The 25,949-nt window shown below is 35.3% G+C and overlaps 1 protein-coding gene and 1 pseudogene across 1 annotated transcript; both read left to right on the forward strand.

Annotated features, from left to right (window-relative positions):
* The first annotated feature begins 2,153 nt into the window (after positions 1 to 2,153).
* LOC100716537 (olfactory receptor 1165-like) lies at positions 2,154 to 3,085 on the forward strand (annotated as a pseudogene).
* A 7,106-nt stretch (positions 3,086 to 10,191) lies between these two features.
* LOC100721792 (olfactory receptor 1165-like) lies at positions 10,192 to 11,142 on the forward strand. The gene has a single exon (XM_003467887.2). It carries the CDS (start codon positions 10,192 to 10,194, stop codon positions 11,140 to 11,142), a length of 951 nt encoding a protein of 316 aa, XP_003467935.2.
* Positions 11,143 to 25,949: the final 14,807 nt, after the last annotated feature.

Consider the following 25,949-nt stretch of genomic DNA (forward strand, 5'->3'; position numbering starts at 1 on the left):
CAAAGCAAACAAATGTTATGACTAATTTAACAAAATTAGCACTATAGTATTGTTTTAAAATTTCTATGGTCCTATTCTGCTTTTTAAAGGACTAAATGCGATGGACAGTGTTTGTATTCCAAACGAGTGTGAGATGAGAAAGAAAGCAAATTGTATTTTTCCTGAACATTCCAAGTTGATCTGGATCCATGAGACAGTATGTTTAATGCACTGTGGTTACTCTGCTGAAATTGAGATGAAACAATGCTTTAAAAGCCAGTTATTCCAGCAGTAACGGAGCATAGAAAAGTGGGGTTAAATTTACTGAAGACCAGTAAGATTATTGGAAACTAAAATTACAGTGAAGGATTTTAGGCAAACAGAGAGCCTTGAATTAAAGTACGAAGTTTGGACAAGGCATTGACAAATTAGGGTTCAAAGTCATGCAGGTAGCAATGGGAAGAAAAAATATGAAGTAGCCTACAAATGTAATAATAAAAATGCAATTCTTAAGTGTATCAAAAAATTTTGAATTTGTAAGCGTGAGGGCCATGATTTATCAGTCATCCTCTGATGAACTTTTATGTGGGAGCGAATGGTGCTAGAAATACTAATTTTAAATTTTAACTAATGGATATATATTGCAACAAACTGCAAACTTCCTACAATCATGACATTTTGGCCTAGATAGATTTTGCTAAGATAGTGAGTCTTGAAAATTTATAAAACTGTGAAAGAGTACTCAAGTATTTTTATTTTTCTTTGAAACAAAATAATAAATACTTCAGTTTAAAACCAGATGATAAAAGTCAACACTAATAAAAGACATTTTAAAACACACATTTAAGTATATAATTGACTTATGATGGTGCTGTGGTTTATTTCAGTGATAAGATTTAAAAAGAGGAGCTTGAGATATGGGAAAAGTAAGTTTAAGGAGAAAAAATGGGGTGTAAAATTGTAGCTGATGAAAATGAAGCACAAGACATGTGAGAACATTGAGGCACTGTCAGTTTTTAAATTGTACATTTCTTTAGGGAGCTCATTTTCCAGCTTTCCAGCAAGCCAATTTAGTTATGCTTAGGATGAATGATGTACTCTTAACTATTCCAGGAATTCTGACTCTAAGTCAACTTTCAGGACATTTATTAACACAATTCATGAGGCCTCCTTTCCGGAGCCACAGATTTTACCTCAAAATTCTGAACCAGAGTGGTGTATCACAACAAAAATACCCCAAATGCCCGAATAGAAAAACAAATCTTTTTAAAAGAACACATGTAACTGCATAATATCATTTTAAAGGGCCCACCCAACTTTCTATTTAATGTGCAGTGCGATGCTCTGTGACTGGGATTTGTAGGGACAGATTTCAAGAGAAGATTGTAAAGTCAAGCCCAACCTGGAAAACCTGGGGACTTAAGGAAATCCTATCTTAAAATAAATAATAAAAAAATAAGATGTAGCTCAATACTGAAAAAAGTTGTCTCCAAAATGTTCCACAGTATGTCACCTCATATGAATCATGTGTATGAACATTAAACATACTGATATTTGAGCATGTAATTTTAACAACATAATATTAAATCAAGTTTTTGATGGGATCAGTTAAAAATTCTCTTGTGTATATTTTGAGAACTTGATACTAGACCACATGTTATAATAGGTAAAACTCCAGCATATCAATTAAAGAACATAGCTGTCTGACAATATATGCCTCCCATTCCAAATTGTTACAATTTTATGTATAGTTGCAATTTAAAAAGATGTAATACTCCCATGGTGTCCTCTGACATGATCGATCCTTTCACTACTATGACCTGGGCAATACCTGTCTGATTTTTTTTGTCTTCTTTCATGTCATATATTTTATTAAGAAGCACTCTGAGTTCAGGTAGATTTACATATAATTTGCATACAGTATCAATATTGATAAATGCTACTGTTTTATTCCAGATAACAAAAATGCAGAGGACAAAAGGACTGAGTTAATTGTGTGTCATCACTTGTTGGTAAGTGGCCATGTAGGACTCCAGAGGGAAGCAGAATACTAGGAAAGGGTAAGTATCCACTGTAGTCATTGGTAAGGAGCCCCGCATGAATTTTTTCTACTTAAAGAGATCCATTTCTGCTGTGCAATTTTATTTTCATTCTTCATTTTTAAATGAAGAACCATGGCACACAAAGGGAGAAATCAAAGCTCTGTGACCTCATTCATCCTGGTGGGGTCTCAGAATACCCACGCATCCAGGCACCCCTCTTCATGGTGTTCCTAACCATCTACTCTTCTGGGGAACCTGGGCATTATTGTGATGAGAAAGATGAACACCAAACTTCAAACACACATGTACTTCTTCCTCAGCCATCTTTCTTTTTTGGATATTTGCTATCCCAGTGTATTTATACCCAAACTACTAGAAATCTTGATTGTTGAAGGCAGATCCATCTCCTTCAGAGAATGCACGACACAATTTTTCTTCACTTGCACATTTGTGATTACAGAGATGTTTATGCTGGCAGTGATGGCCCATAACCGGTTTGTGGCCATCTATAACTCCTGCGCTACACAGTCACTGCGTTCTGTACACTCTGTTCTCTCCTTGTGGCAGGGGCGTACATGTGGGGAGGATGGTGTTCCTTGACAATCACATATTCCCTTGTGCAGCTGTCCTACTGTGAGTCTAACATCATAAATCACTTTGGCTGTGAGTACTCTGCTCTCCTCTCATTATCCTGCTCTCACCCCTCCTTCAGCCAGATGGTATGTTTCATTATTTCCATCTTCAGTGAGGCTTGCAGCCTCCTGATCATCCTTGCCTCTTATGCCTTCATAGTCATCACTGTTATCAAGATTCCCTCCAAGTGTGGATTCCAGAAAGCCCTCTCTCCTTGCACCCCCCACCTGACTGTCATCAGCATCTTCCATGGCATCCTCCTCCTTCTCTACTGTGTGTCCAGCTCCAAGAGCTCCTGGCTCTTGGTCAAAGTGCCCACTGTCCTTTATGCAGTCCTGATCCCCATGCTGAATCCCCTCATCTACAGCCTCAGGAACAAAGATGTGAAAGAGACAGTCAGGAAGCTGATAATATCTAAGATTTTTTCTCACTCAATACAATTCAAATAAATACATTTTTTATATCTTGATCATATCCATTTTAAAAGAAATTGATGGTGATTTAATTTCAAAGTAATATACGACTATGCTTTAAGTGAAATAAATCAAAGCTGTTTAATGTTCAGAATGCCTTACAATGATTTTTAGTTTAATATAAATACATTATTTGCCTATTTGCTGTATCCAAAGAGATTTCCCAGTAGCAAATATGGAGGTCTGAATGAAGAGGATCTAATCTAAATTTAGAACTAAGACTTGTGTTTATATTGTGTATATTTATAAAGTAATGCAACAACCATGGACATAGCTCAGTACACAAGGAACTGCCTGCCAACTTTATAGTAAAAACAATCTCCATATAGATATGTCACCAGTGTTACTGTAAAGAACCACACTTCTGCTAAGGAGGTGCATCTCCAGGCTGAGGAGACAAGACAAGTTTTGCTCAGCAACAACACTGCTTCCAGTATGGAGCTCCTCAAATATTCATCTTCTTTCTAGTCATTGGCCACCTTGTCTGTGAGAGTGTCACAATGTGAATGACAATCTTTTGTTTTGTTTTGTTTTGTTTTGTTTTGTTTGTTTTTTGATGCCGAGGATTGAACTCATGACAATGACCCTGCATTTGCCAAGTAGGCACTTATGCTGCTGAGCTAAAGCCCTGGCCTCCTGAATGAAAATCTTTAAGACCTTACAAGACCTAGCGTGGGAACTGCCACTCCCTTTCTTCAACTAAGGGAGGAAGTGGAGCCCACTGATCCGCATAGTTCACACAGGTTCACAGCTCTGTTGTCTTATGCTCCAGCATTGTCACTGCCGTGTGTTCTTCATTACTAGCTTTATTATCTAAGTCACGGTACCAATTAGAAATTGTAATGCTCGTCTTTTCTGTTTCTTCTCATGTTGATCCATGGCTTCAACATTTTAATAAAATGTTTGGAACATATTTTGTTCATTTCCTTTCATTCTGAAGCTTGATTCTGCCATGTGCTGGAAATAAATCACATGTTCTGCATGGTAATGCATTGGGACATGTGGTTTATTCCTTTCTGCTCCTTCTGTGTATATCTGTGCATTTTCCTCACATGTTTCTGGAATTTTGGGGAAAGCGTAACAGCCGATTTTTATTTGGCAAATATCTTTATTATTTCGATTTTGCTATTTGAGTTCTTTACTCATTATCATGGGTATTATAAGTTCATTTTCAGAAACAGAAAAACAAAATAAAACCTATATGTGGGTTTGGAAATATGGAAAGAAAATACATACTTGTCACATCATCAATATGAGGATGGATAAATAAATAACAATGTAGTGTAGTTTTTGATAGACATACAAAGAGTAGTGGTAAAATAAATACCAAAATTAACATTACTATATTTGTTTCAGGGATATTATTTCTAAATGACTTTTGTTTCCTTTTTACTGTATACATTGACTTCTCCATATTGGTCTTTTTAATGTTCATGTCTCTGATATAATAAGAATAGAATGTATTATTGAAAATTTAGAAAAAATAGCATGAAATATTATAGTAGCACTACCATAAATTATCTGTGAAAAGAATTAAAAAGGATAAGTAACAGCATGGATGGCTTACGTTTAAAAATAACATATTGGGGAAAATTTGTTTATCTTTAGTTTTTCAAGTTTCTTATTTGGAACATATTTTATTATATTTGCAGTTTGAAATTAATGCAATATATAATTGCAATTTGAAAAATTATGTTGTTGATAGATAAGTTATTCGTGAGGTTCCTGCAAATATTCCACGGATGAGTTATTGTATAAAATAGAAAACACCTTTATAATTTATGCTGTGGGTGATATTGTCAGATGTGGTAAAAGTAGTATTTTGCTACAGGAAAATCAAGAACCAGTGACAAAATGAACCAGTGTGGCTTTCGGTGGTGCTCTGTGCATGAGGCCATCCCCTCCAAGAAGTGCTCAGCAGCTTCTGTGTTTGTACCTCCTCCTCCTCCTGTGTGTGCAGAGCCCACAGCTAACCCTCAGCCCTGCTCCTTGGTGCAGGGTCACCTGCAGCTGTGGGCGGGCCGTGTGGATCTCTGCAGCCGTGCATGCAGCTGCTTGTGCTCAGTCTCCTGTGTGTGCTGCCTCTGGGTTTAGATCTCAGCCTTTGAACTTGCTTGCAGATGCTGCAGTTCTTCCTGGACCCTGTGTCCTGTTGCTGCATGTCCACTGCTGCCTCTTTGCGCGGTACCACCTCCTCCTCTTGCATGTGCCATTCTAGTTATTGTGCTTCCACCCCCACCTGTACCTTCTCTGAGCCTGTACCCACGTCAGCTGCTTCAAGACTGCCACGCCCTGCTCTGCTCCTTTCACAACCTCCTTGGCCTCCTCAGTCACACGCTGAGCGGCCTCTGTCATGCCATGCAGCCAATCTAGCATGGTCCTGTGCTCTTTCCTCTTCCTGTAGTCACTTGGGAACAGCCTCTTGGACTTTCGGTAGCTGGTGGGCGGACTCCTGTTTGGACAGGCTCTGCAGGCACCGAGTCTCTTTTAATTCATCCCGGAGTCAGTGCACTTTCTCCATGCAGCTTTGTGCTGCCCTGCAGCTTTCTCCCCAGCTGCCAGGCTCTTTTGCACTTTCCCCTCAGCCTCACATCTTCAGGGCTCTTCCTCAGGGCCAGTTGTTGCTGCTGAGCAGCCTCTAGTTCCGGCTTTTTCTTCCTGAGTGATGGGTTCCAGGCCTTCCTGCAGATGCACCCCTGCTCCAATGCTGCCTTAATGGCAATGGCTTTCTCAGATTCACGTTTAATTGAGCATCTCTTTCTGCCTGTTCCTGCTGTCTCAGTGTGATTGTCCTCAGCCTCTTTTGTTGCTCCAGCTCACTTTCTGATGACTTACACAGTCGGGCAAGGGCTGGACTACGTTCAGCCCTGAATCAACCTAAGGGCATTGGTCTGGGAGCCCTGGCTGTTTCTCTTTCTCCTGTCCTGTGTACACAGCACATTTTGATTCCTTTTCATCCCTTTCCCTCCCTCTCTGCCTCCCACTGTATATGCAGTTCCCTTTCCTTTTGAAAAACATCTCACTCCCTACTTCCCATCATTTATCTTTTTGTTGATCTTTATTTACACTTTGCGTTTCTCATGCAAGAGAAACCGTGCTTGTGTGTCTGATTTATTTCACTTAACCATATGGTCTCACAAGTGCATCCATTTTCCTAAAATGACTCACATTTTTCCTTCTTTATGGCAAAGTAGTACTCACTGTTTTTTTTTTTTAATTTTAAAATGAAAAAATAGGAGATCAACTATGGTTAATATATCATATTCTTATCTTCAAAGTAATTATTCAGATTACAATATATAGGCATGAAAAACTGATCAAAATCAAACAATGAAAACACAATCCATTCTTTTTGATGAACTAACAAGTCATTAGTAGTATAATTAGCTATCATATGATTATGGATTAAGAACTGGTGGTCAAATTAACACCAGCTGGATTATATCAGCATGGTGCTGAGTGTAGATGTTCCACCTGTGGAAAGTTGCCATCATAAATAGAGATGTGGAGGAGAAGCTAATGCATTGAACTGCTCAGGTATTGTTGGTTCTCCAACGCGTTACTGTTTGAACCATTGGTCCTCCTAGAGAAGCTCTAGTTCTCACATGGTGCATTGCTTTCTGGCTCTGGAGGGAAGACCAAAATTTACATACTTTCAAACATTTGTCATACACAAAGTGTACATCGTTTTGAATATCTATCTGTAGAATGTCATATTTTTAGTTCCCTATCTGACATAATCACAGGTACATGTGTGGATACAAATTAAATAAAGACAAAATGAGGAAAGCTAAAACTAATATTTTGCAGCAACTTCAAAACTCTTTTAATTTATTGTTTATTACCCTGTATTTAAGTATTTATTTGAAATACCCCTACTATATTAAAGTACTTATACATTTTTATATATGTTGTTATTGACTTCTAAAAATAATAACTTCTGAAAATATTTTCATTATTACATATCTTCATTTCTGTAACATATTAGTGTTTCTTAGTGTTTAAAGTCACATTTTTGCTCTAATAGCACATTGCTAATGATTAAAAAGAAATTAATCTAAATATTTTCCTACTATAACATCTCAGAGTTTTGCTGCTACAATCTAAGTTTGTGTTTCCTTTTATCTTCTTTCAGACTCCTTGAGGACAAGTTCAATTTTTGTATTTTAAAATTAATAAAACATTTTTTTTCATTTTGAAACCATTTAATCATTTCAAATAATGGACTGGATCCATATATTCTTTTTAAAACAAACTTCTTGTCACATCTGTTCAAAAATAACATATGTTCTTAAAAGGAGTTTTTGACTTCTTCAACACTTTTTAAATATTTTCTTCTATTGTTTCTCATAGTACTTATTATGGTAGTAAGTGACTATTAATAACCAAATCAATTTCTCATTGATTCCATGACCGAGAGTACTAGGAAACTTGCATTGAAACAAGTCTCTAACTTTGAATTTGCAGAATTCCATTGAAATAATTCTATATTGAAATGTAAGATGATGACATGGTCTCTAGAATTAAGAACACCACTATTTTTCAAACTCTTTATGCAATGCAGCCCCCATCTACCTATTGAAGCAGTCATGGATTGGTCTATGACTCTAAAACATTCAGGTATTAAGAAAATTACAGCTTCACTGTATAGAAGCCAGCCATTGAGAGATGAAAATAAGTTTGTGCCATATGCTCAGAATCATTAATCAAAACCAGTGTGCCATCATAGACAAAATTGAGAAACTGGATTTAGAATTACATCATAATGTTAAAATCAGTAGTTTAAAATATAGATGCTATTGCAAAAATGTTTCTGTGCCCATATGGGTTTTAACTATCTTTTGCCTGTCAGTTTTGCCTTACACACCATGCTAAGCCATCTCTAAAAGAAAAAAGAAAGAATGACTTTAGCTATTGTCTGTCATCATTCAACTTTGTTATTTTGAGTTTACAGGAATGGATATGGCTATGTTTTTGTTGCTGTATTTCCTCTCTATGTTTTTCAGAAGTATAGTCTCTATGTAGATTCAAGTTAGCTTTTTCCCCTTAAGACATGAATAACAGGACATCTTTGATTTAGAAGAAATGAAATTTTAAGTAACAAACAAAATTTCCCCTAATTGCCTTGTAGCTTGAGCTTGTTACAACAAATTGCAATTCCCCTGGGTGTAGTTCCCTAATGTTAAAAATTTTAATGTGAAACAAACAACGTGGTTGTGAATATAGTTTCAGAGTGTGAATCTTCAGAGAGTTAGACATTGTGAATTTCTCTAAGTGTTGCTATTTAAGCTGTGGGTTCTCCTGGAGGAGCTTATCATGACTAGCTTTCCCAGTGTAAATTTGATCAATATCATCAAAGGAGCTTGGGACCTTGTTGGTGAGAGTGGCTGTGTTTCACTTTGAGATCTCTGTTCCTAACATCAAGCATCACTTATTGATCCTGGAGGGGAAGATGTGTGCTATTTAGTCTCCAGAAGTATCTAGTCACGCTGGCTTTCTGGCATGTACTCAACTATGCTTATCGTCAGAGGAGCTCGAGACCTCTGTGTTGCTGAGGATGTCTATAGTGCTTTTCAGGACAGCCCCGGTCTTTATTATTAGTATGAATTCTCAGCTCCAGTGTAGAACCCACAACTTACCAGCACAGCTCCTTCACTCGCTGGCATAGACGTTCTAGCCTCCACTTCTGACCTTTGGTCCTCCCCTGCACAGATCCATAAAATAGATTGGTGTGAGTCCTTCTCATGGGCTCTAGACCTCCAGTTGGACTCTAGGGAGGCACCGTCATGGGCTCTAGGTTTTCATTTGGACTCATGTAGGACATTAATGTGCATTCCAGGCCCTAGGCTGAATATTCTGTGTCTTTAGTGCTGTGGACAGATTGTCTGCACTACCTTGTGTTAAACTTTGGGTAACCATCAAAAAATAATATTACAAACTGTGTGCCCTGGTTCTAATTGTTCGCCTCTCAACCCTTGATTACAAGAATGTAGTTCGTTATATTTTATATTATTTAAAGCCTATCAGTAACCATATAATAGAAAATTGTAGTGATACGATTATTACTGGAAGTATTGATCAAATCATCGAAATAACCTCTTAGGAAAACATTTTCACAGTTCTTAGCAATAGTATAAAGTGAGAAAGGGTAAAAATTCATATCTTAGAGAATTGGGACTAGGTGTTTGATGATAGCAGAACACTAGAATAGTGGGAGAAAATTTTTTCCCTTCTAGTTCATAAAATAATTATGTTAAATCGTTAATCAAATGTAGGAAATTGTAATTTGTTAATTTTCTGTTTCTTCAAAAGCTGTCAACTTATAATAATCTACCAACATAGTTCAATAAATTTTGAACTCATTAAAAATATGAAGCTCCCAAAATTTAAAAAAGTACTTAATCACAGATGAGGTTTTGGTTTGGTTGTTTCTTAAATTGATTTAGGATCACATTTCATACAAATCTTACATTGGGTCCTAGCTGTTTAACGTTTATTCTAATGGTTTTCTCACTTATTAAATTTCATAATGGACATAATTTTAGTGATATGATTAATTCTGTTTTTGATTATATGATGCATTTTTCTTGTAGAATTTCTATTGTAACACTGTCTTCTGTACCAAACATTTGGCAATATAAATTTGTCCTCCCTCAAAATTATTTGTAATATTTTCTCATATTTTAAAACATTTAATGTTTTTCAAAAACTCTGAATTGGTAATCATAAGACCACTATGATTGGATTTCCTCAAAATATATTTTTCCCTGCTTAATTTACATACTATTTATATTAATTATTGATTTATATATAATTATAATATTGCAATTTTACAGATAAAAACTGTAAGTTGTTAATGAATAAAACTTATTGCTCAGAGCAAAATGTGCTGAAAGAATATTCCAGAATGAAGCAGAGAGCTTGGGTATGTCTGCTGACCACACTCATCTCCCGTGGTTTATATGGAGCCTCTACCCAGCTTCTGCCAACCAACGTTCTCAAGTTCTGCTGCATACTTTCCTTCCACTCCTTTCACTTTATCTACTTTTTCCTAATTAAGGATCATGCTACTTAATTTAGGAAATCAAAGCTCGGTGACCTCATTCACCCTGGTGGGCTTCTCAGAATACCCGCACCTCCAGATACCCCTCTTCCTGGTGTTCCTGACCATCTACATGGTCACTCTGCTGGGGAACATGGGCATAATCGTGGTCAGAAAGATCAACCCCAAACTTGATACGCCCATGTACTTTTTTCTCAGCCATCTTTCCTTTTTGGATATTTGCTATTCCAGTGTGTTTACACCCAAACTGCTAGAAATCTTGATTGTGGAAGACAGAACCATTTCCTTCAGAGGATGCATGACACAGTTTTTCTTTGGCTGTGCATGTGTGATTACAGAGATGTTTATGCTGGCAGTGATGGCCTATGATCGGTTTGTGGCCGTCTGTAACCCCTTGCTCTACACAGTCACTATGTCACCTAAGCTCTGTGTTCTCCTGGTAGCAGGAACTTACATGGGGGCTGGAACCTGTTCCTTGACAATCACATATTCGCTTGTGCAGCTGTCTTTCTGTGAGCCTAACGTCATAAATCACTTTGGCTGTGAGTACTCTGCTGTCTTGTCTGTGTCCTGCTCGGACCCCTCTTTAAGCCAGATGGTATGTTTCATCATTTCTGTAGTCACTGAAACTTGCAGCCTCTTGATCATCCTTGCATCCTATGTGGTCATAGTTGTGACTATCATCAGGATGCCTTCCAAAGGTGGACTCCAGAAAGCCCTCTCCACTTGTACCTCCCACCTGACTACCATCAGCATCTTCCATGGCACTGTCCTCCTTCTCTACTGTGTGCCAAGCTCCAAGAGCTCATGGCTCCTGGTCAAAGTGGCTACAGTGCTTTTTACAGTCTTGATCCCCATGCTGAATCCCCTCATCTACAGCCTCAGGAACAGGGATGTGAAAGACACCGTCAAGAAGCTGGTCAGATCCAAACTGCATTCTCAATCCACATAACTCAAATGCATGTTTTTTATGTCTTAATTATGTCTCATATTTTCATGTACCTTACTTTGGATATTGTAGCTTTTGGTAAATTTTTATTATCATGTAATCAGTGAAAGTTTTAAAAGCATCATAGTTTTCAGTGTTTAGATGGACTTATTTTTTCTCTGGGTGACATAGTATAATGCAATCATCCATTTCATCTGAGTTTCTGAATTAATTATATTGCAGCATCTACCCACCAGACACTATAGAAGCATCAGTGAAGAAATATGTATATAGGAGATCATGCTTCATGTTTTGACTTTAAACTCTGCTTAATGAAATTTTAGTGAACACAGATTATAGCTGAAATTACAGGATTAATATTGAGGAACACATATGTCATAATCAAAAAATTCTAGAAAACAGTCCTTTTCTCATTGTAATACTACATTTCAAATAAAATGAGGACCTTGGCCTTTAATTATGAAAACCTGACCAGAATTTCAACAAACTGATTTTGAAAATATTAGCTACTATCTATATACATCACGTGTTTTTTTCTTATATTTCACTACTAACTGTTTAAATATTGCTGATAATCAAGGATAAAATTCAATTCGCTTTGCATAATGCTTATACAAATTATTTATGGACACAAGACCATAACCATTAAATTTCATATTTTGCCCTATAATTTATTTATTCTTTATCAGCGACTGATATTTATATCCTCGTAGTTACTTTAACAATAGAGAAATTTTGTATAACATCCATTGTTTCTCACAAACATATTATTAAGTCATATTGTTCATTACTACAACATTGACTGTTTCTTCATGTTTGTATTCAGTGAACTTAATACAGTTCCTCCAGAGTAATTAATCCATAATTGACCTACTTCCCTATTTCTCCTAAGGTCATATAAGCAATTACAGATTGTTCATTGTTTAAAAATTTAGAATCTGTTTATCTCCTTAAATCATTACTAGTAGTTTCTATTTTACGTATTTACATATATATGAAAAATCTCTTTCAAAAATATGAATTTGATTAATTTCTTTAGTCTTCACTTATGTTTTAAAATACATTGTAAGAACTTGTTAAACGACCACTTTACTCCCAAGTAGATCAATATATAGAAATTTTCAAGTCCCAAAAATTACTGACCTCCAACTCTCAGCAATAGTTATAGTAAGATTTTTATCAGATTAATAAACTTGTTTATCTACAAATTTTTCTACCTAAACATAGTGATTGCTAAATTCCACTTATTTCCTCTTGACAAACTAAGGTAATAAAATATTTTGGTGTTTTGACAAACTAAGGTAATGAAATATTTTGGTGTTTTTTTCACCTATCATGTTTTAAAATTACCAATATTACTATTGAAATTTCATATATTTGGTAGTGAATTTAGTGTTGTTTCTGTTTAATATTTTGCCATATAAATATTCCAGATTCTGTGTATATCCTTGTATAGTGTGATTATTTTGAGTTTTTAATTTTAAAATTGTAGCATAGTGTACCTAAATATTATTGGACAGTATATAATTTATTCATTTAAATGAGCTTTATGTTGTGAGCACTGTGCATATGTTTAGCTCTCGGTATTTCAAAGTCATTATATTAATTTACATGTTTAATAACAAAATTTGAAAATGCAGTTATGTTGTACTTTCTCCTCTTCATCATTTAGGGTTATCATAACACATCACATTTACTTACTTTCTAATTGTAGAATACTTCATTTTAGCTTTCTTTTTGATATTTATGATTATTGTTCCAATAAAGTCTTTAATATATTGATAAATTTGTTTATTTTGTCAAAACTTTAGATATGACATTTGAATTTACTTGCAATTTATATTTACTAAATTAGAGATTATGGATATTATCAGTCATTATATGTAATGAAAACATTTTCGTGTTTTCCATTAATTTTACTCTGTTATAAAGAAAAGGCATGTTATTGTAATCCACTGCATTACTTTTCTAATGATTTTAGAATTGATTTTCCACATTTTTCTGTCTCTGAATTCTGAAAGACATTCTCCTCTGTTAAATTCAAGAATTTATTAGTTTTTCATTTTTTGATAATATATTTCAATTCATCTCAGCAGAAGATGCCAGGGCTGGGACTATGATAGAGCGCTATTGTTTGGAACTAATGTGTCCTTGTCAGTATCTTGTTTCCTGTAGGTTGACAGAGAACTTTCTCCAGACAATACAATGAATGAATGTATAGTGAGCCACCCCTCATAGCCCTTTAGTGTCATGACATTCAGCACAGCAGTGTAGCTGGTACCTAGGAGTGAGGGCTTGACTCTCACTATCACAGTCACTAACAGATGCTTGGAAATATCTAGATTTATGTCTGGAAGAAGAGAGCTTGAGCACTTATTTTGCTCTTGGAACAATGTTCATGCTAACAAGGGTAACATCTTCAGACCTTATTTCCCTTGTTTCCAAAAATTTCCACAGTGACTGTTTCAAGTGTTGATTTTAACTGTTTCTTATGGAGACCTGTATGATCATATTTATATACCAAAGAGAAAATTATTAGCCCTAACCATTACAAAAACACAAGTACAGTAGGCCAACTTTGACAATAAATAGAAGAGGGTATTTCCTTCCAATGTTACTACAGAGCTTCTATAATAAAAACGCATCATATACTCAAAAATACTATAATTGTCCCACTGAAAATATATGTGCATTATAAATTTTAATCAATGTGGAAGCATGCAAATAAAAGTAAAACAGAAAGGACACAATATAAGATATATATGCTGTATGGTGAATCAATTTAAGAAACAACCAAAATAAAACCCCCTGATGTAGAATATAAGTACTTTTTAAAGTGTAAAAATTTTATATTTTTAATAGTGAGTTCAAAATGTATTAAAATATGTAGATTGATTATGATGAGTTGATCATGCTTTTGAAGGAACAAAAAATTAACGCTCTCCAATTTCCCACATGGCTTAATGATTTAAGGTAATTATTTTATGAATTAAGAAGAAGGAATTTTCTCCCAGCACTCTGGTGTTCAGCTGTCAGCAAACACCCACTCACAATTCTCTAAGGTGCGATTTCCCAAGCTCAATTTACCTTGTTTTTAAATTCAACTTGTTCCCTGAGTCTGATCCAGTCTTGAGAGACTCTCTAAACTACATGTACTTGTCCTTCTTAACAAAAAATGTTTATCTTCTTAGAGGTTACTTAGTATAAATTTTGAATGAAATTCTCATTCCCTAATTAGAAACTAGAATAATTTGCATAAAATGTCATAGTTTTAGATATAATTAATATATCTTTATTAAATCAAAGAAGTTTTCAATAAGTAAAGATATGAATAATGTCTGATTTATGATTAAGTATTTTATTTTCATTTTCATATGGAAATGTATGAAATGCAGAATCTTGTAGAGGAACACCTCTGTGAACATGGAGGAGTGATATCTCATTGTCTGAGAAAGATATACAAATATTGAACTTTTTACTAAATCATTGAGTCTTGCCAAGATTTTACCCTTGATCTTCATTTGAGTACTGTGAATGTGTTTAATAGCTTTGGCAAATATCAACTTCATAGGATTAATTCTCATTTTTAAGAAATCATTTCAGGAAAAGTTTATTTTAAAACACATAACCATAGGTGAGTGCAATGAAGCTTAATAATAAATTTTATTTTAAAGCGTGCAGGTGAAAGCATAACTTGATGTCTATTTAATCACCAAACTTGACTTAAAGTTGGTGGCCAGGAGTTTGATATTGCAATGGGATTGTGCTTAGAATTTGAAGAACAGATAAGTAATCATTTTTGGAAAAGATGACTGGATGAATATACTCAAGAAATTGGAACATGTTTTCTGCTTGAGGAATTGGAGACACTGAGTGACTCAATGGAGGGAACAACAATAGAAGCTTTCTGTGCAGACATGTGACAGACTGTGGTAATCCAGCAGGAAGGGCATGAATTTAAGTGCTTTGTAAGGAAAGTCACATAAAAGTATGTAGGAATTTGAGCACAATTCTAAAATAAAATTCAAAGAATCTTAATAAAGCAAGTAGGAGTAGACAGTCAGTTGAATATCCCCCATTTTTATACAGCTGGCAGTGGTTTGTGAAGTAGGATTCCAGGAGGAAGCACATTTGGAAGAGTGCTTTGGTTTTGTCTTAAGATACCTTTTTCACAGCCTGAATCTCACACACATAAAAATGGAGGCAAAATGAGTCAGATAAGGATCAGAATTCTAAAAGAAGAATAAGAAGAAAATAAATATGACATCCTTTATGTTGGCATATTGAAAGAAATGTTTAAGACTCACAGAACAGTTAGAATGGAATATAGAAAAGTGTAGTTTCTAGTATGATTCTGCCAATTTGTTTTGACAACTTATTTTCTATCTGCACTTTTCAAAAATTATGAGTGGCTTATACTTGTCAACATTTTTAAACTTATTAAATATGTGTCAAGAAATAGGAGAAAAAAAGATTTTGTTGAATATCTACTACAGTAAAAAATACAGACTTATATGCTTGAAAATTATTATCTGTGCTCTCTTTTAAACTCATATTTTTGTAGTAACAGTGGTAGTCAAAAAGTCATAAAGAAGATGACTTAATACATGCAGGATTGTTGTATTTTTTGTAGAAAAGGACAGGGGATTCAGAGAAATATAAAAACTCACCAGATTCACATATGGATAGGTATATAACACATGATTTACACTAAGGTTGACAGGTTCCAGTCTAAAATGTCTATAAAGTGTCATAACTATTTTGAAAAAAGTGACTTACTGACAAAGTATATCTAGCTTACCAAATCAATATCAATATATAGCACAAGGTGTGTCTCATTATGCAACACTGGAATGACAAAATTGTGAGACACATTCATATAGAATGAAAGACAATAATTAAAACAGAAAAGAAATTTTAAACAGGGATGAAAGCAGTATAAATAAATACAAAATGATAAATTCTGAGACAAATCTCACATAGAATTTTGTTAGACATGGAATGTATATTACCTGAAGTTATTTCTTATCAGTAGTACAGGATCAGGGTTTAGGGATATCAGTCAACTAAATATGATCAAACTGTGACATTGATTCCAAGTATGTTTTAATGAGGAATATACCTAAGTCTGAATAGCATTTTGTAGTTCAAAGAGATTAGATTACATGATAGATATTAAGAGTAGAAGGCAGTTCAAAAGAATAAGCTGTGTAGAGATGAGGGTTTGATTTTGAGGAATCTATAAGAATTCTAGCAAAATTTAAACTGTAAAAGATTAATAATCCGATATTGAAACATGTGCTGAATTATTATTTGCAGCAATGGACATCTTTTGATGTAAAGTTAAGGCAAAGGAACCAGGCAAGGTAGAACTCTGAAAGACTGAGCTTTCCTCTAAGTACATGGATGAAAACAAGGAGAAATACTGTTGAACTTAGAAGTGTCACACTGAAACACATGTATCCCTGTGCTTTTCACCTTTGCTCAGGTCTCTCTTATTTTTTCTTCACACACTTTCACTGTTTGACTTGTGTTATTAAATTCTGTAAAACACAGAAAGGTATATGAAACTGCAGTTTATCTCATTGTTCCAATAATGACTTTATACTTAAGGTTCCCAGTCACCACGAATGTGTCAAATAAGGTAGCTCACGTTCCTGCATCTAATGAGATGGTGTTGTTAGCTGGGTGAGCAATGAGGGACCCTGGGAGTGTGGCATGCAGTAAACGTATCCATGTGTCCAGGGTAGGCTCTGAGAAGATTCCTAGAACCTCTCTCTTTTATTTAATTTCAGATCAGATTAAAAATTGGAGTTTTCAGTGTGTGAACATAAGATTATAGTTGTGTGTTTTATAAGCTTGCATTTAAGTTCATAACTTCTTCCTAGATCTATGGTTGCATCTTACAGTTTACCTCATTAATTATGATTCCAAACAAACACGGAGTTAATTTGTCATGGTATAATTTTTTTGAATAGTTTCATGTGACTGCATATTTTGTGGTTTATAATTGCTGGAAAATCCAACCGATAGAAAGATAGATAGATAGATAGATAGATAGATAGATAGATAGATAGATAAATAGATAGATAGAGATATACAGATAGAAAGACAGAGAGACAGATACAGAGATATGACAAAGAGACACAGAAACAAAAATAATATATATGCTCTATCTCAAATCAGATTAAAATAATTAAAAATTTAAGACATCTCTTAGTCCAAATATTCACAAGGCAACTCAATGGGATTATAGAGCATTTAATCATACTATTATAGTAAGAACGGCCCTGAAAAATATCAATATTATTTGACAATACTTTTTAAAGTTTGACTTGTTCAAATGGAGAATTTTATGAAACACAGAATATTTCTAGAAAATATAACACTAAAATATATGCACATCACAAGTGATGAGTGCTCAATACCACATTTACTGAGACAATAAATTTCTGTTACTCTGACTTAAAAAATACTCAAAGAGATGCACAATTCTTAATTTCATTAATGGTGGGTGGTATTGAGGCTTCCTTGTTACTCCCCCCTAACTCATGCACTAAGGAGTGTTCCTGTTTTTGTTGTTGTTCTTTCATTTGTCCTCCCCATGTATTTGGCTTAAATTTGAATGTACATTTAATGTATATTGTTGAACTTTGAACAATAGTCAAACACAAGCACACTTCCACTATACATGTGTATGTGTGTGTGATTTGTAGAAGAAATTCATGATATAATGACTACAGTTTCTCATGTGTTTGTTTGTTTCATGGATCAGTTAAGTGAGTCACTAATGGACAGAAGAATATTCTATATTCCGTCACTTCAGAAGTGGAAGATGATTCACATTACACAGTGCAAAGCCAAAGCAGAAAACATGAATGTGCTTTTATTTTCTCAACCTAAATGTTTTCTCATGGGGAGCTTACTTCCATGCTCTTATACCCTCTGCTAAATACAGCAGCTGAAGAAGAGATATCTGATATGTTCTACCAGGAGCCTGGCATGGAACTGAAAGTAAAATTAAAAATGTAAATGAAGTCTGGCAGAAATGCCCTTCCAAACCAGGTGGACATGTCTGGACAGGCCTGATAATGGGACACTGCTTAATTTACGTAGCTCCTGTCTTTACTGCCTTTGTATCATTGATGGTCTTTCAGTGTAACTTAAAATGTAGCAGGACATGTCTTCTTTTCATAATCTATACTCTGTTAACTGATGGCCTTGGAATATAACCTAAAATGTTTAAACTCCCTTAGCAATTCAAGATTTTGTGCAATTTTGCAATTGTAATGCAACAAATCTGCCTCTGAACCTCTCTACTTGCTCTCTCTATAAAAGACACAAAACCCTGCCAGGCATGACTCGGACAGACCTCAGTCAAATTCACTGCAAAATAAACTACTTCTTAAAATTTTTCTGGCTATTTATTTCCATGTTAGGTTTTTTTCTCTAACATAATGAAAGAAATCACAGCGCTGGTGTCACTTTTCTCCTCTTGGGCTTCTCAGAATACCCGCACCTCTGGCAACCCTCTTCCTGAGTTTCCTGTCCATCCACAGTCTCTCTTTCTTGGGAAACCTAGGGATGAATCTGATCATCAGGATTAACATCCAAACTCCATGTTCCCATATGACTTTTCTGCAGTCACTTATTTTTTCTCAATTTTTGTTATCTTGAAGTAGTAACTTTTGTGCCTATTTAGTGAAGTTTTATAACCAGCCCTTCCCATAACATCCTGTAATGTCCAAGCAGAGCCAACATGCAAATGTGTCTCAGCTTGATGAACTGCCTTTGTTCTCCTTCTGCGAACCCGAATACCTAGTTCACTGCCAAAGACCAATCCCCTTCTCCAAATGTCTGAGGCAGGAATCTGTCCATTTTGCTTTGCTCAGTTGTTTGGGATTTTTCAGCTAAGCCAGGGTACATCTAAAACTGTTTTCCATGTTAGTCTCTTCTATCTCTGAAATCCTAAAACAGTTCCTCTGCATTTGCATCAAAAGTCTTACAGGTAAATGTGGTGGAAACACCTCCTTGAAAGAATAAATGATACAATACTTTTATGAATGGGATTTTGAGACTACATGGATGTTTGTGATAACAGTGATGGTTACAACCACCTTGTGGCTCTCTGTGACACTTTGTGTGCACAGTTGAGTGCAGCTCTGTGCATTTCAAGTAGGTAGAACCTCTGTGTGGGATGAGCTCCTTTCTCTATACTCTCCTATTTTCTTCTGCAAAATTCCTACTGTGGATCTAACACCGTAAATCACTATTGCTGTGAGTGTTCTGCCATCCTCTCTGTGCTGTGATCAAATACTTTTTTGAGCAGGTTGGTATTTTCATTCATTTGTATATTCAATGGGTTTATAGCCTCCTGAACACCCTTTCTCCCTAGGTCGTGACAGGTGCCACTACCATGAAGATTCCTTCAAAGGGCAGTCTTGGAAAAGCATTTTCTACCAGTGCTTTCTCCTGGTAACCATGTCTGTCTTCACTATTGTGTGCTCAAATATAAATTAGTAATTCTCTTTTTAAAATAATCACCATGTTTTAGTGCATTGTGATCTCTTTACTAAACTCCCCATTTACTGTGTCAGAAAAAAAGATCTGAAGGAGAGCATCACGAAATTGATCTACATAGGATATTTTTCACAGAAAATATGCTCAAATATATTGACACACAGCTTTTTAGTTATTTTAAAATGTGTGCTGCATAGGTGTAAAACTGGGAGATTTTTATTCAAAAGTGCTACAAGCTTCATTCAAAATTTGTTAAATTGTATGTGTACTTCTATGATTATATGTCACTCTTCTTTTATAACTGCCTGTAGGTAAAAAGGAAGAGAAAATTCTCTGTTGAGGACTTGGCCTACCGCTTAGTCTCTTTAACAAGTTACAGTGAAGGCTTAAATAAAACAGGCAATGCAGTAGGTTTTTGAGGGACTCAGGAAGATCAAAACTCTTTGAGAGCTAAGATAAAGACTTTTCTGAAATGCCTTTATTTAGTGGGTTTCCAAAAATTCAACAGGTATAGCAAGTGGAGTGTGCATCTGAGACAAAGGCCTGGAAAAAGTAACAGGATTTTAAAAAAGGCAGTAAACCTTGCCAATTAGAACGCTTGATCTCTAAAATTGTAAGTTTTATTTCATTTTAATCATTTGAATGAGATTCAGCACCATAAAACAGCATCTGTAAACATGTGCTTTCCAGTACATCCAGAGGTCCTTTCAAAGTCAGCCTTGCACAGCCTGGTCCCCAACAATGCCTCCTTTTTGTTTTGTAATTCCAGCAGTTGAAAGATTATGACTTGAAGTTGCTAGGTGTAGTCATTGCTGGGTTCAGTGCCCCTATAGCAGACTAGAAATAGAAATAAGGAAAACAATCATGTTAATATAATCAATCCAGTGTTTTACTGAGTCTGGTGGAAACAGTTTTCACCTTGGGTCTGGAGATCTCTCTCCCTTACCCTCACAATGGCATTTCATGGTCTGTTAATGCACAAGCACAGCGTTGTTCCCACATTACTACCTGTGCCAGGTCACCTGTTTTCCTGTTTGGATGTCCTTTGACAGAACTTAAGCCCTATACGTTCTTGTCAATATATCTTTTGGCCAACAAATTTCTGATGGCGTATCTTTAGTTTTAGCAAACTGATTTGCAAAATTTTAAGTAAAAGTACTAAGGGGTAATGATGTTTATGTGGCACAACTGTACTACCCCTTTTGTTTATTCAACTTTTAAAGAGATAGGTATGCTCTTTCTCTTGCAGCCTCATTTTAGTGAATGTGTCCTTGGCCATATTTTTTGTTTTGTGTTGCGAGCCCAGCTTGATCTAAGAGGATGTAATATTCATAACTACCTTATCTACCTAAAATATTTCAGTCTCTGAGAGTTATCCTTAACTGGTGTAAGAAGAGACTTGGATGGAAGTTCTAGATCTTACTGCTGACACTTGCTCAGGGAGCTAGATAATATATGAAATATTTTGGGAAGAAACCACAAGAGGTATTTAAACCAGACTAAAAAGTAAATAAAAAGGAAATGGACAAACTGATTATAATGTTTACCCACAAAGAAGCAATGGATCAAAGTTTTAGAAATATTTCAAAGTGTTTGTGAGGGTAAATAGTCTTTTATTCCCAGGGACTTAGCACAGTGGCATAAGAGCCTACCTGACAAGTGCTACATTATCAGTTTGATCCCTGGTACCAATAAATAAATAAATAAATAAATAAATAAATAGGCTTTTATTTTTTCTTTAAACTGCTGAACTAGAAACATATCTACTAGAACATAAATGTTTTTAAAGAAACATTTTAGTGGATATATCCTAAAATAAAGTTGGAATACAGAATACAGCATGCTGATTATTTTCTTGGCTTCTATCTGCAGCTTTACTGACATATTATTGGATGTGCAGATGAAAGCTTTAATTCAAGGGATGAATAGTAGAAATATTCCTAATGAAGACTGACTAAAATGCATGGGGAACCAATCTGTAATACTCTGCTTTTAAAGTGTGTCAAGGACAAGGGATGTGGCTCACTGGTAGTGTTCTTTCCTTGCATGAACAATGCCCTAGGTTCAATTCCTGACACCACAAATAGATAAATAAGTAAATAAATAAAGTGTGTCATGTACAGTTTGAGCTGTAGAAAGTATCTGTTTCTCTTAGGCAAATTGTGTTCTAGCTATTCTTAATTTCTGTCTCCAAACTGAGTTGTAGGACTCAAGACTGCTCTGTGCCTGTTTGTAACCCCTGGCTTTGCACATTTGCTCTATCTCATAAGTTTTGGGCTCTCCTGGTAGTTGAATTATCTGTAGGTATAGTTTTCACCTTAATTTTCACAGATATTCTTTTACAACTGTCCAATTGTCGTTCTAACATCATAAAAAGAGACCACTGAAAAATTAGTGTACAACTGATTTCTCACTGAATGTAATTGCCCAAAATGTATACGCATATAATCTTTCTTCTGTGTGTGTATCTCCTTTACAGTTTTATTTATGTTTATTCATTGAATTGATCTCTTAATTATTCACAACATTGGATTTAAATTATATCTTAATTAAAACAATAAAAAAAGAATTTGAAAATATTAGATTTTTTGGTAGCATTTGATCTACACTTTATTTCCTAAGTGCTATGCTTGGATGATCTGGACGGAAAGCTCCATTCACAGTTCAAGCTATTGGAATACCCAGAGAGGCTTTTAGCAATAAACAGCTGAGAGAAGAAAGGAAAGAACAGAGATGACTTCCGGTTCAGACTCATGAACCTGACACACTCTAAGGGAACGTTTGGTACCTATGCTTCATGTTTAAATCAATCCCCACCAATCAGATCTCTACATACATGCCTGGTCAATCAAGTAGATGTGGTGACTCTATGTAGCTAAAGCCAAACCTGAACGTATCGATAGTTTGGAGAACAAAGGTTTCCTGAAGGATAAACTTGATATGTACCCTCATGCACTCTCACACTTTACTGGTAACTGAATGGCTTTAGGAAACACTTTGATTATCTTTCTCCTAAGAAAATGTACTTAGTGACTCAGATCAGCAATGAGAATTCACTCTAGTTTAGTTTTTAAAAGATAGTAAACAAAATGTATTAGATACTTTTAAAGTAGTATCTGTAACAAAAGATTATTGATTCTAAATGCCCCTGTCTTAGTTATTTTTTACTGGTCACTGAAACAAAATACCTGATGCCCAAATTTGGGAAAGGAAAGGTTTATTTCTTACAGTTTTTAGAGGTTTCAGTCCATACTCAGTTGGTTCCAAAGCAGAGTGTCTTGGTGGGGCCGCAGTTCACAGCACCTGCAAACAGCAAACTGGAAACTGGCAAGAGAGCGACAGACACACACACACACACACACACACACACACACACACACACACACCTTTTTCCTGCCATTACATTGCATGCTGGTGCCACACTTAGGTGTGTGTAGAACTGACACCATCAATCCAAGCGTAGACTGTGAAGCAATCACAAATGCACAATGCAAAACATGAGGCCTAAGGGCTACAAATAGAAACCATGACAGCCTCTTAATAAATTTTGCATAATAAATTAAATTATGTTGAAAAAGAACCATAATGCATAGTTCTTAAAATGTTTGCTGTCTTTTCATTGTACCTATATTTTATCTTTTCTTGTACCTCCAAAATAGAATGCTATTGAAAAACTTTTCAAGAACTATTTTCCACTGAGGTGTAGTTGTAATATTTTTCCTGTTCTGTGAGTCATTTTGTTCAGTCTGTTGCTTATCACTTTTGCTGTGTAGAAAGTCATATTTATTTATTTATTTATTTATTTATTTATTTATGGTGCTGGAGATCAAACCCAGGGCTTTGTGTATGTAAAGCAAGAGTGCTACAACTGAGCCACATCCCCCATTCTCTTGTGCAGAATGTTTTAACTTGATAATCTAATTTATGTTATACATTGTGCAGTTTAGGTTATTTTCAGCATGTCTTTGCCCCAAACGGAAGATTAGCAACCAGAATGTATAAGAAATGCAAAAAATCAGATTCCTCACCTAAACTAAAATAATCAGCCACAAAAGGAGAAAAAAACCCAAATAACTGAATGAAATGAATAGATATTTCTCAGAACAACTAGTACAAATAGTCAATAAATTCATTTTAAATGTTCAAACTCTGTGGCCATAAGAGAAACACAAATTTTAAATAACACTGACTTTTTAATTTTACTCCAGAAAGAATGAAAATCATGTCAAAAAAATAACACCTTATGAGATTGCAAGAGAATAGAATATTCTACATGTGGTCTATAAACAATAGATTATCACATAGTTATAAAGAAGGATACATTTATTTCTAAAAAAAAAAGCTGATGTGCCTTAAAACAATAACATTTAGGAAAACATATCAGACACATGAGCTTCAGTGTTTCACAGTTTTTCTAATATGAGATACTCAAAGTATAAACAGAAAGCTAATTTAAATAACCAAATTAAGAAATAGAGAGATAGATCTTTAGCAAATAAAGCAAAACTTTCAGATAGAAAGAGGATAAAGAACCAATAGGGAAAAAAAACTTACAAAGTATTAAAGTGTATTATTTAGGGGAGTAGAAAAATGCCCACTTGCTAAGGTACTGGGTGCAGAGCTTCTGCAGAGAAATGAGATTAGATGGTAGACTATGACAGCATGGAGAGGGCCAAATGAATGGACAATGATTCTTATTAACCAAGGCGGTAACCAAAGGGAAAAATAAAACTAGGAAGAGGAAAGTAAAGCATGGATGGAGAGATGAAACCTGATGTACTCACTGAGCCCCGTTCCATGCTGTACTAGGCACGACTGGAGGATTTAAGGTCATGCTGAAACCATGGCCAATAATGGGATTCTGCAAATCCTGGGCCCTTATTGCAGCACAGTGAGCAGTGAATCCAAGGGGAAAAGTTGTATTGGCTCTTGGTGACTGCTGGAAAATGAGACTTGGGACCCCATGAAGCAGCCAAAGCCACTGCACCAGAAGAGCGTGCAAGACGCTTCAGAGCTCTGAAGCCAGACACGGTGCAGTTTGCTGACTGACCTGTGCTCTGCTGGCAACACAGTGAAGACAAATGGTGCAGTGTGTAGTGGACCCAAGAGAAAGATCTACATTGAGTCCCAGTGAGTACTAGGGACTGGGTCTTGCGGTTGCTGTTGCAGGTTCGAAGACATCTTGGAATTGGGAAGAGCCCGGCATCATGGTGGTATCAGTGACACAGAGACGACTGAGAGAATGAGAGACACTATGGTAGTCATTATTGTCTTCCCCAATGTCAGATCTTGAAGACCGAAAAATTCTGCATCATCTTGTAATAATTTGATTAGACCTATAATATTTAGTATGTATTTAATGTGTGTGAAGTTGGGGACAACTATTTGGAAGAAAACTAGAAACAAAAGATAGACAGTGAAGATCTTCAATGGACTTACCTTGAAATCTGTATTTCTTTAAATTATTTTATGGACTCTTTTGTAATGTTTTGATATGTTTAATCTTACCCTATTTAAGATAAAAAAACAAGTGTGCAGAACTGATAAGCATACTACTAAGTTTTTGTTAGATCACTGAGCAGAACTGTTGGCAGTGCCACTATTTGAATGTCACTTTACATACTTTAATTTTGTAACCTGAACAACTATTTCTAAGATGACAATATGTAACTTATCAGCTGGTGATTTCTTACCATTTATTTTTCTCTAATTTTGTATTATTTCTACTCTTTTTTTCTCCATGTATTTTTTCTTTCTCTTTAAATAAATAAAAACAATCTAAAAAAAGTAAAGTGTATTATTTACATGCATCAACTCTCCAAGACCACTGTCACTATTGCGTACTGCAGATATGTACTGATAAAAATGTTTAAAAATTAAAAATGTTCTCACAGAAAGAAAAGAACCATTGTTAAATTTCTTTCATTCTGTTTGGAAAATCTATATAATTATTGTTTTGAGCTTGCTGTTGTATATGTCTTTTGCTTTTTGTTTCTCTTTTCTGAATTTTCTCTTTTTGAAAGAAAAAAAGAAAAGCAACTAAAAAAAAGAAATAAAAAAGAAGACAGCAGAAAGGCAGACAGGCAAACACAAGAAGCATTGATACAGTACTTTCACTACAATTGGGAATTTGTTTGGGTTTATTTTGGGATCCCAATCAATGTATCACGTTCCTTGCAGCTTCTTTAACTCTGCACCAATATCCCTGACCTGACAATCTTTTGACCTTCGCTTGCTGGCCCTGTATGAGGTAGCCCTAAGGAATTTAGGCTTTGTAGCTGGCAAGGTAT

The sequence above is a fragment of the Cavia porcellus genome, unplaced genomic scaffold, assembly GCF_034190915.1.
Source record: "Cavia porcellus strain 051 isolate PalLab524CR breed Dunkin Hartley unplaced genomic scaffold, mCavPor4.1 scaffold_17, whole genome shotgun sequence".
NCBI lineage: Eukaryota > Metazoa > Chordata > Mammalia > Rodentia > Caviidae > Cavia > Cavia porcellus.

Coding starts and splice junctions, on each gene's coding strand:
- LOC100721792 (XM_003467887.2), top strand. CDS start 10,192: ATGCTACTTAATTTAGGAAATCAAAGCTCGGTGACCTCATTCACCCTG.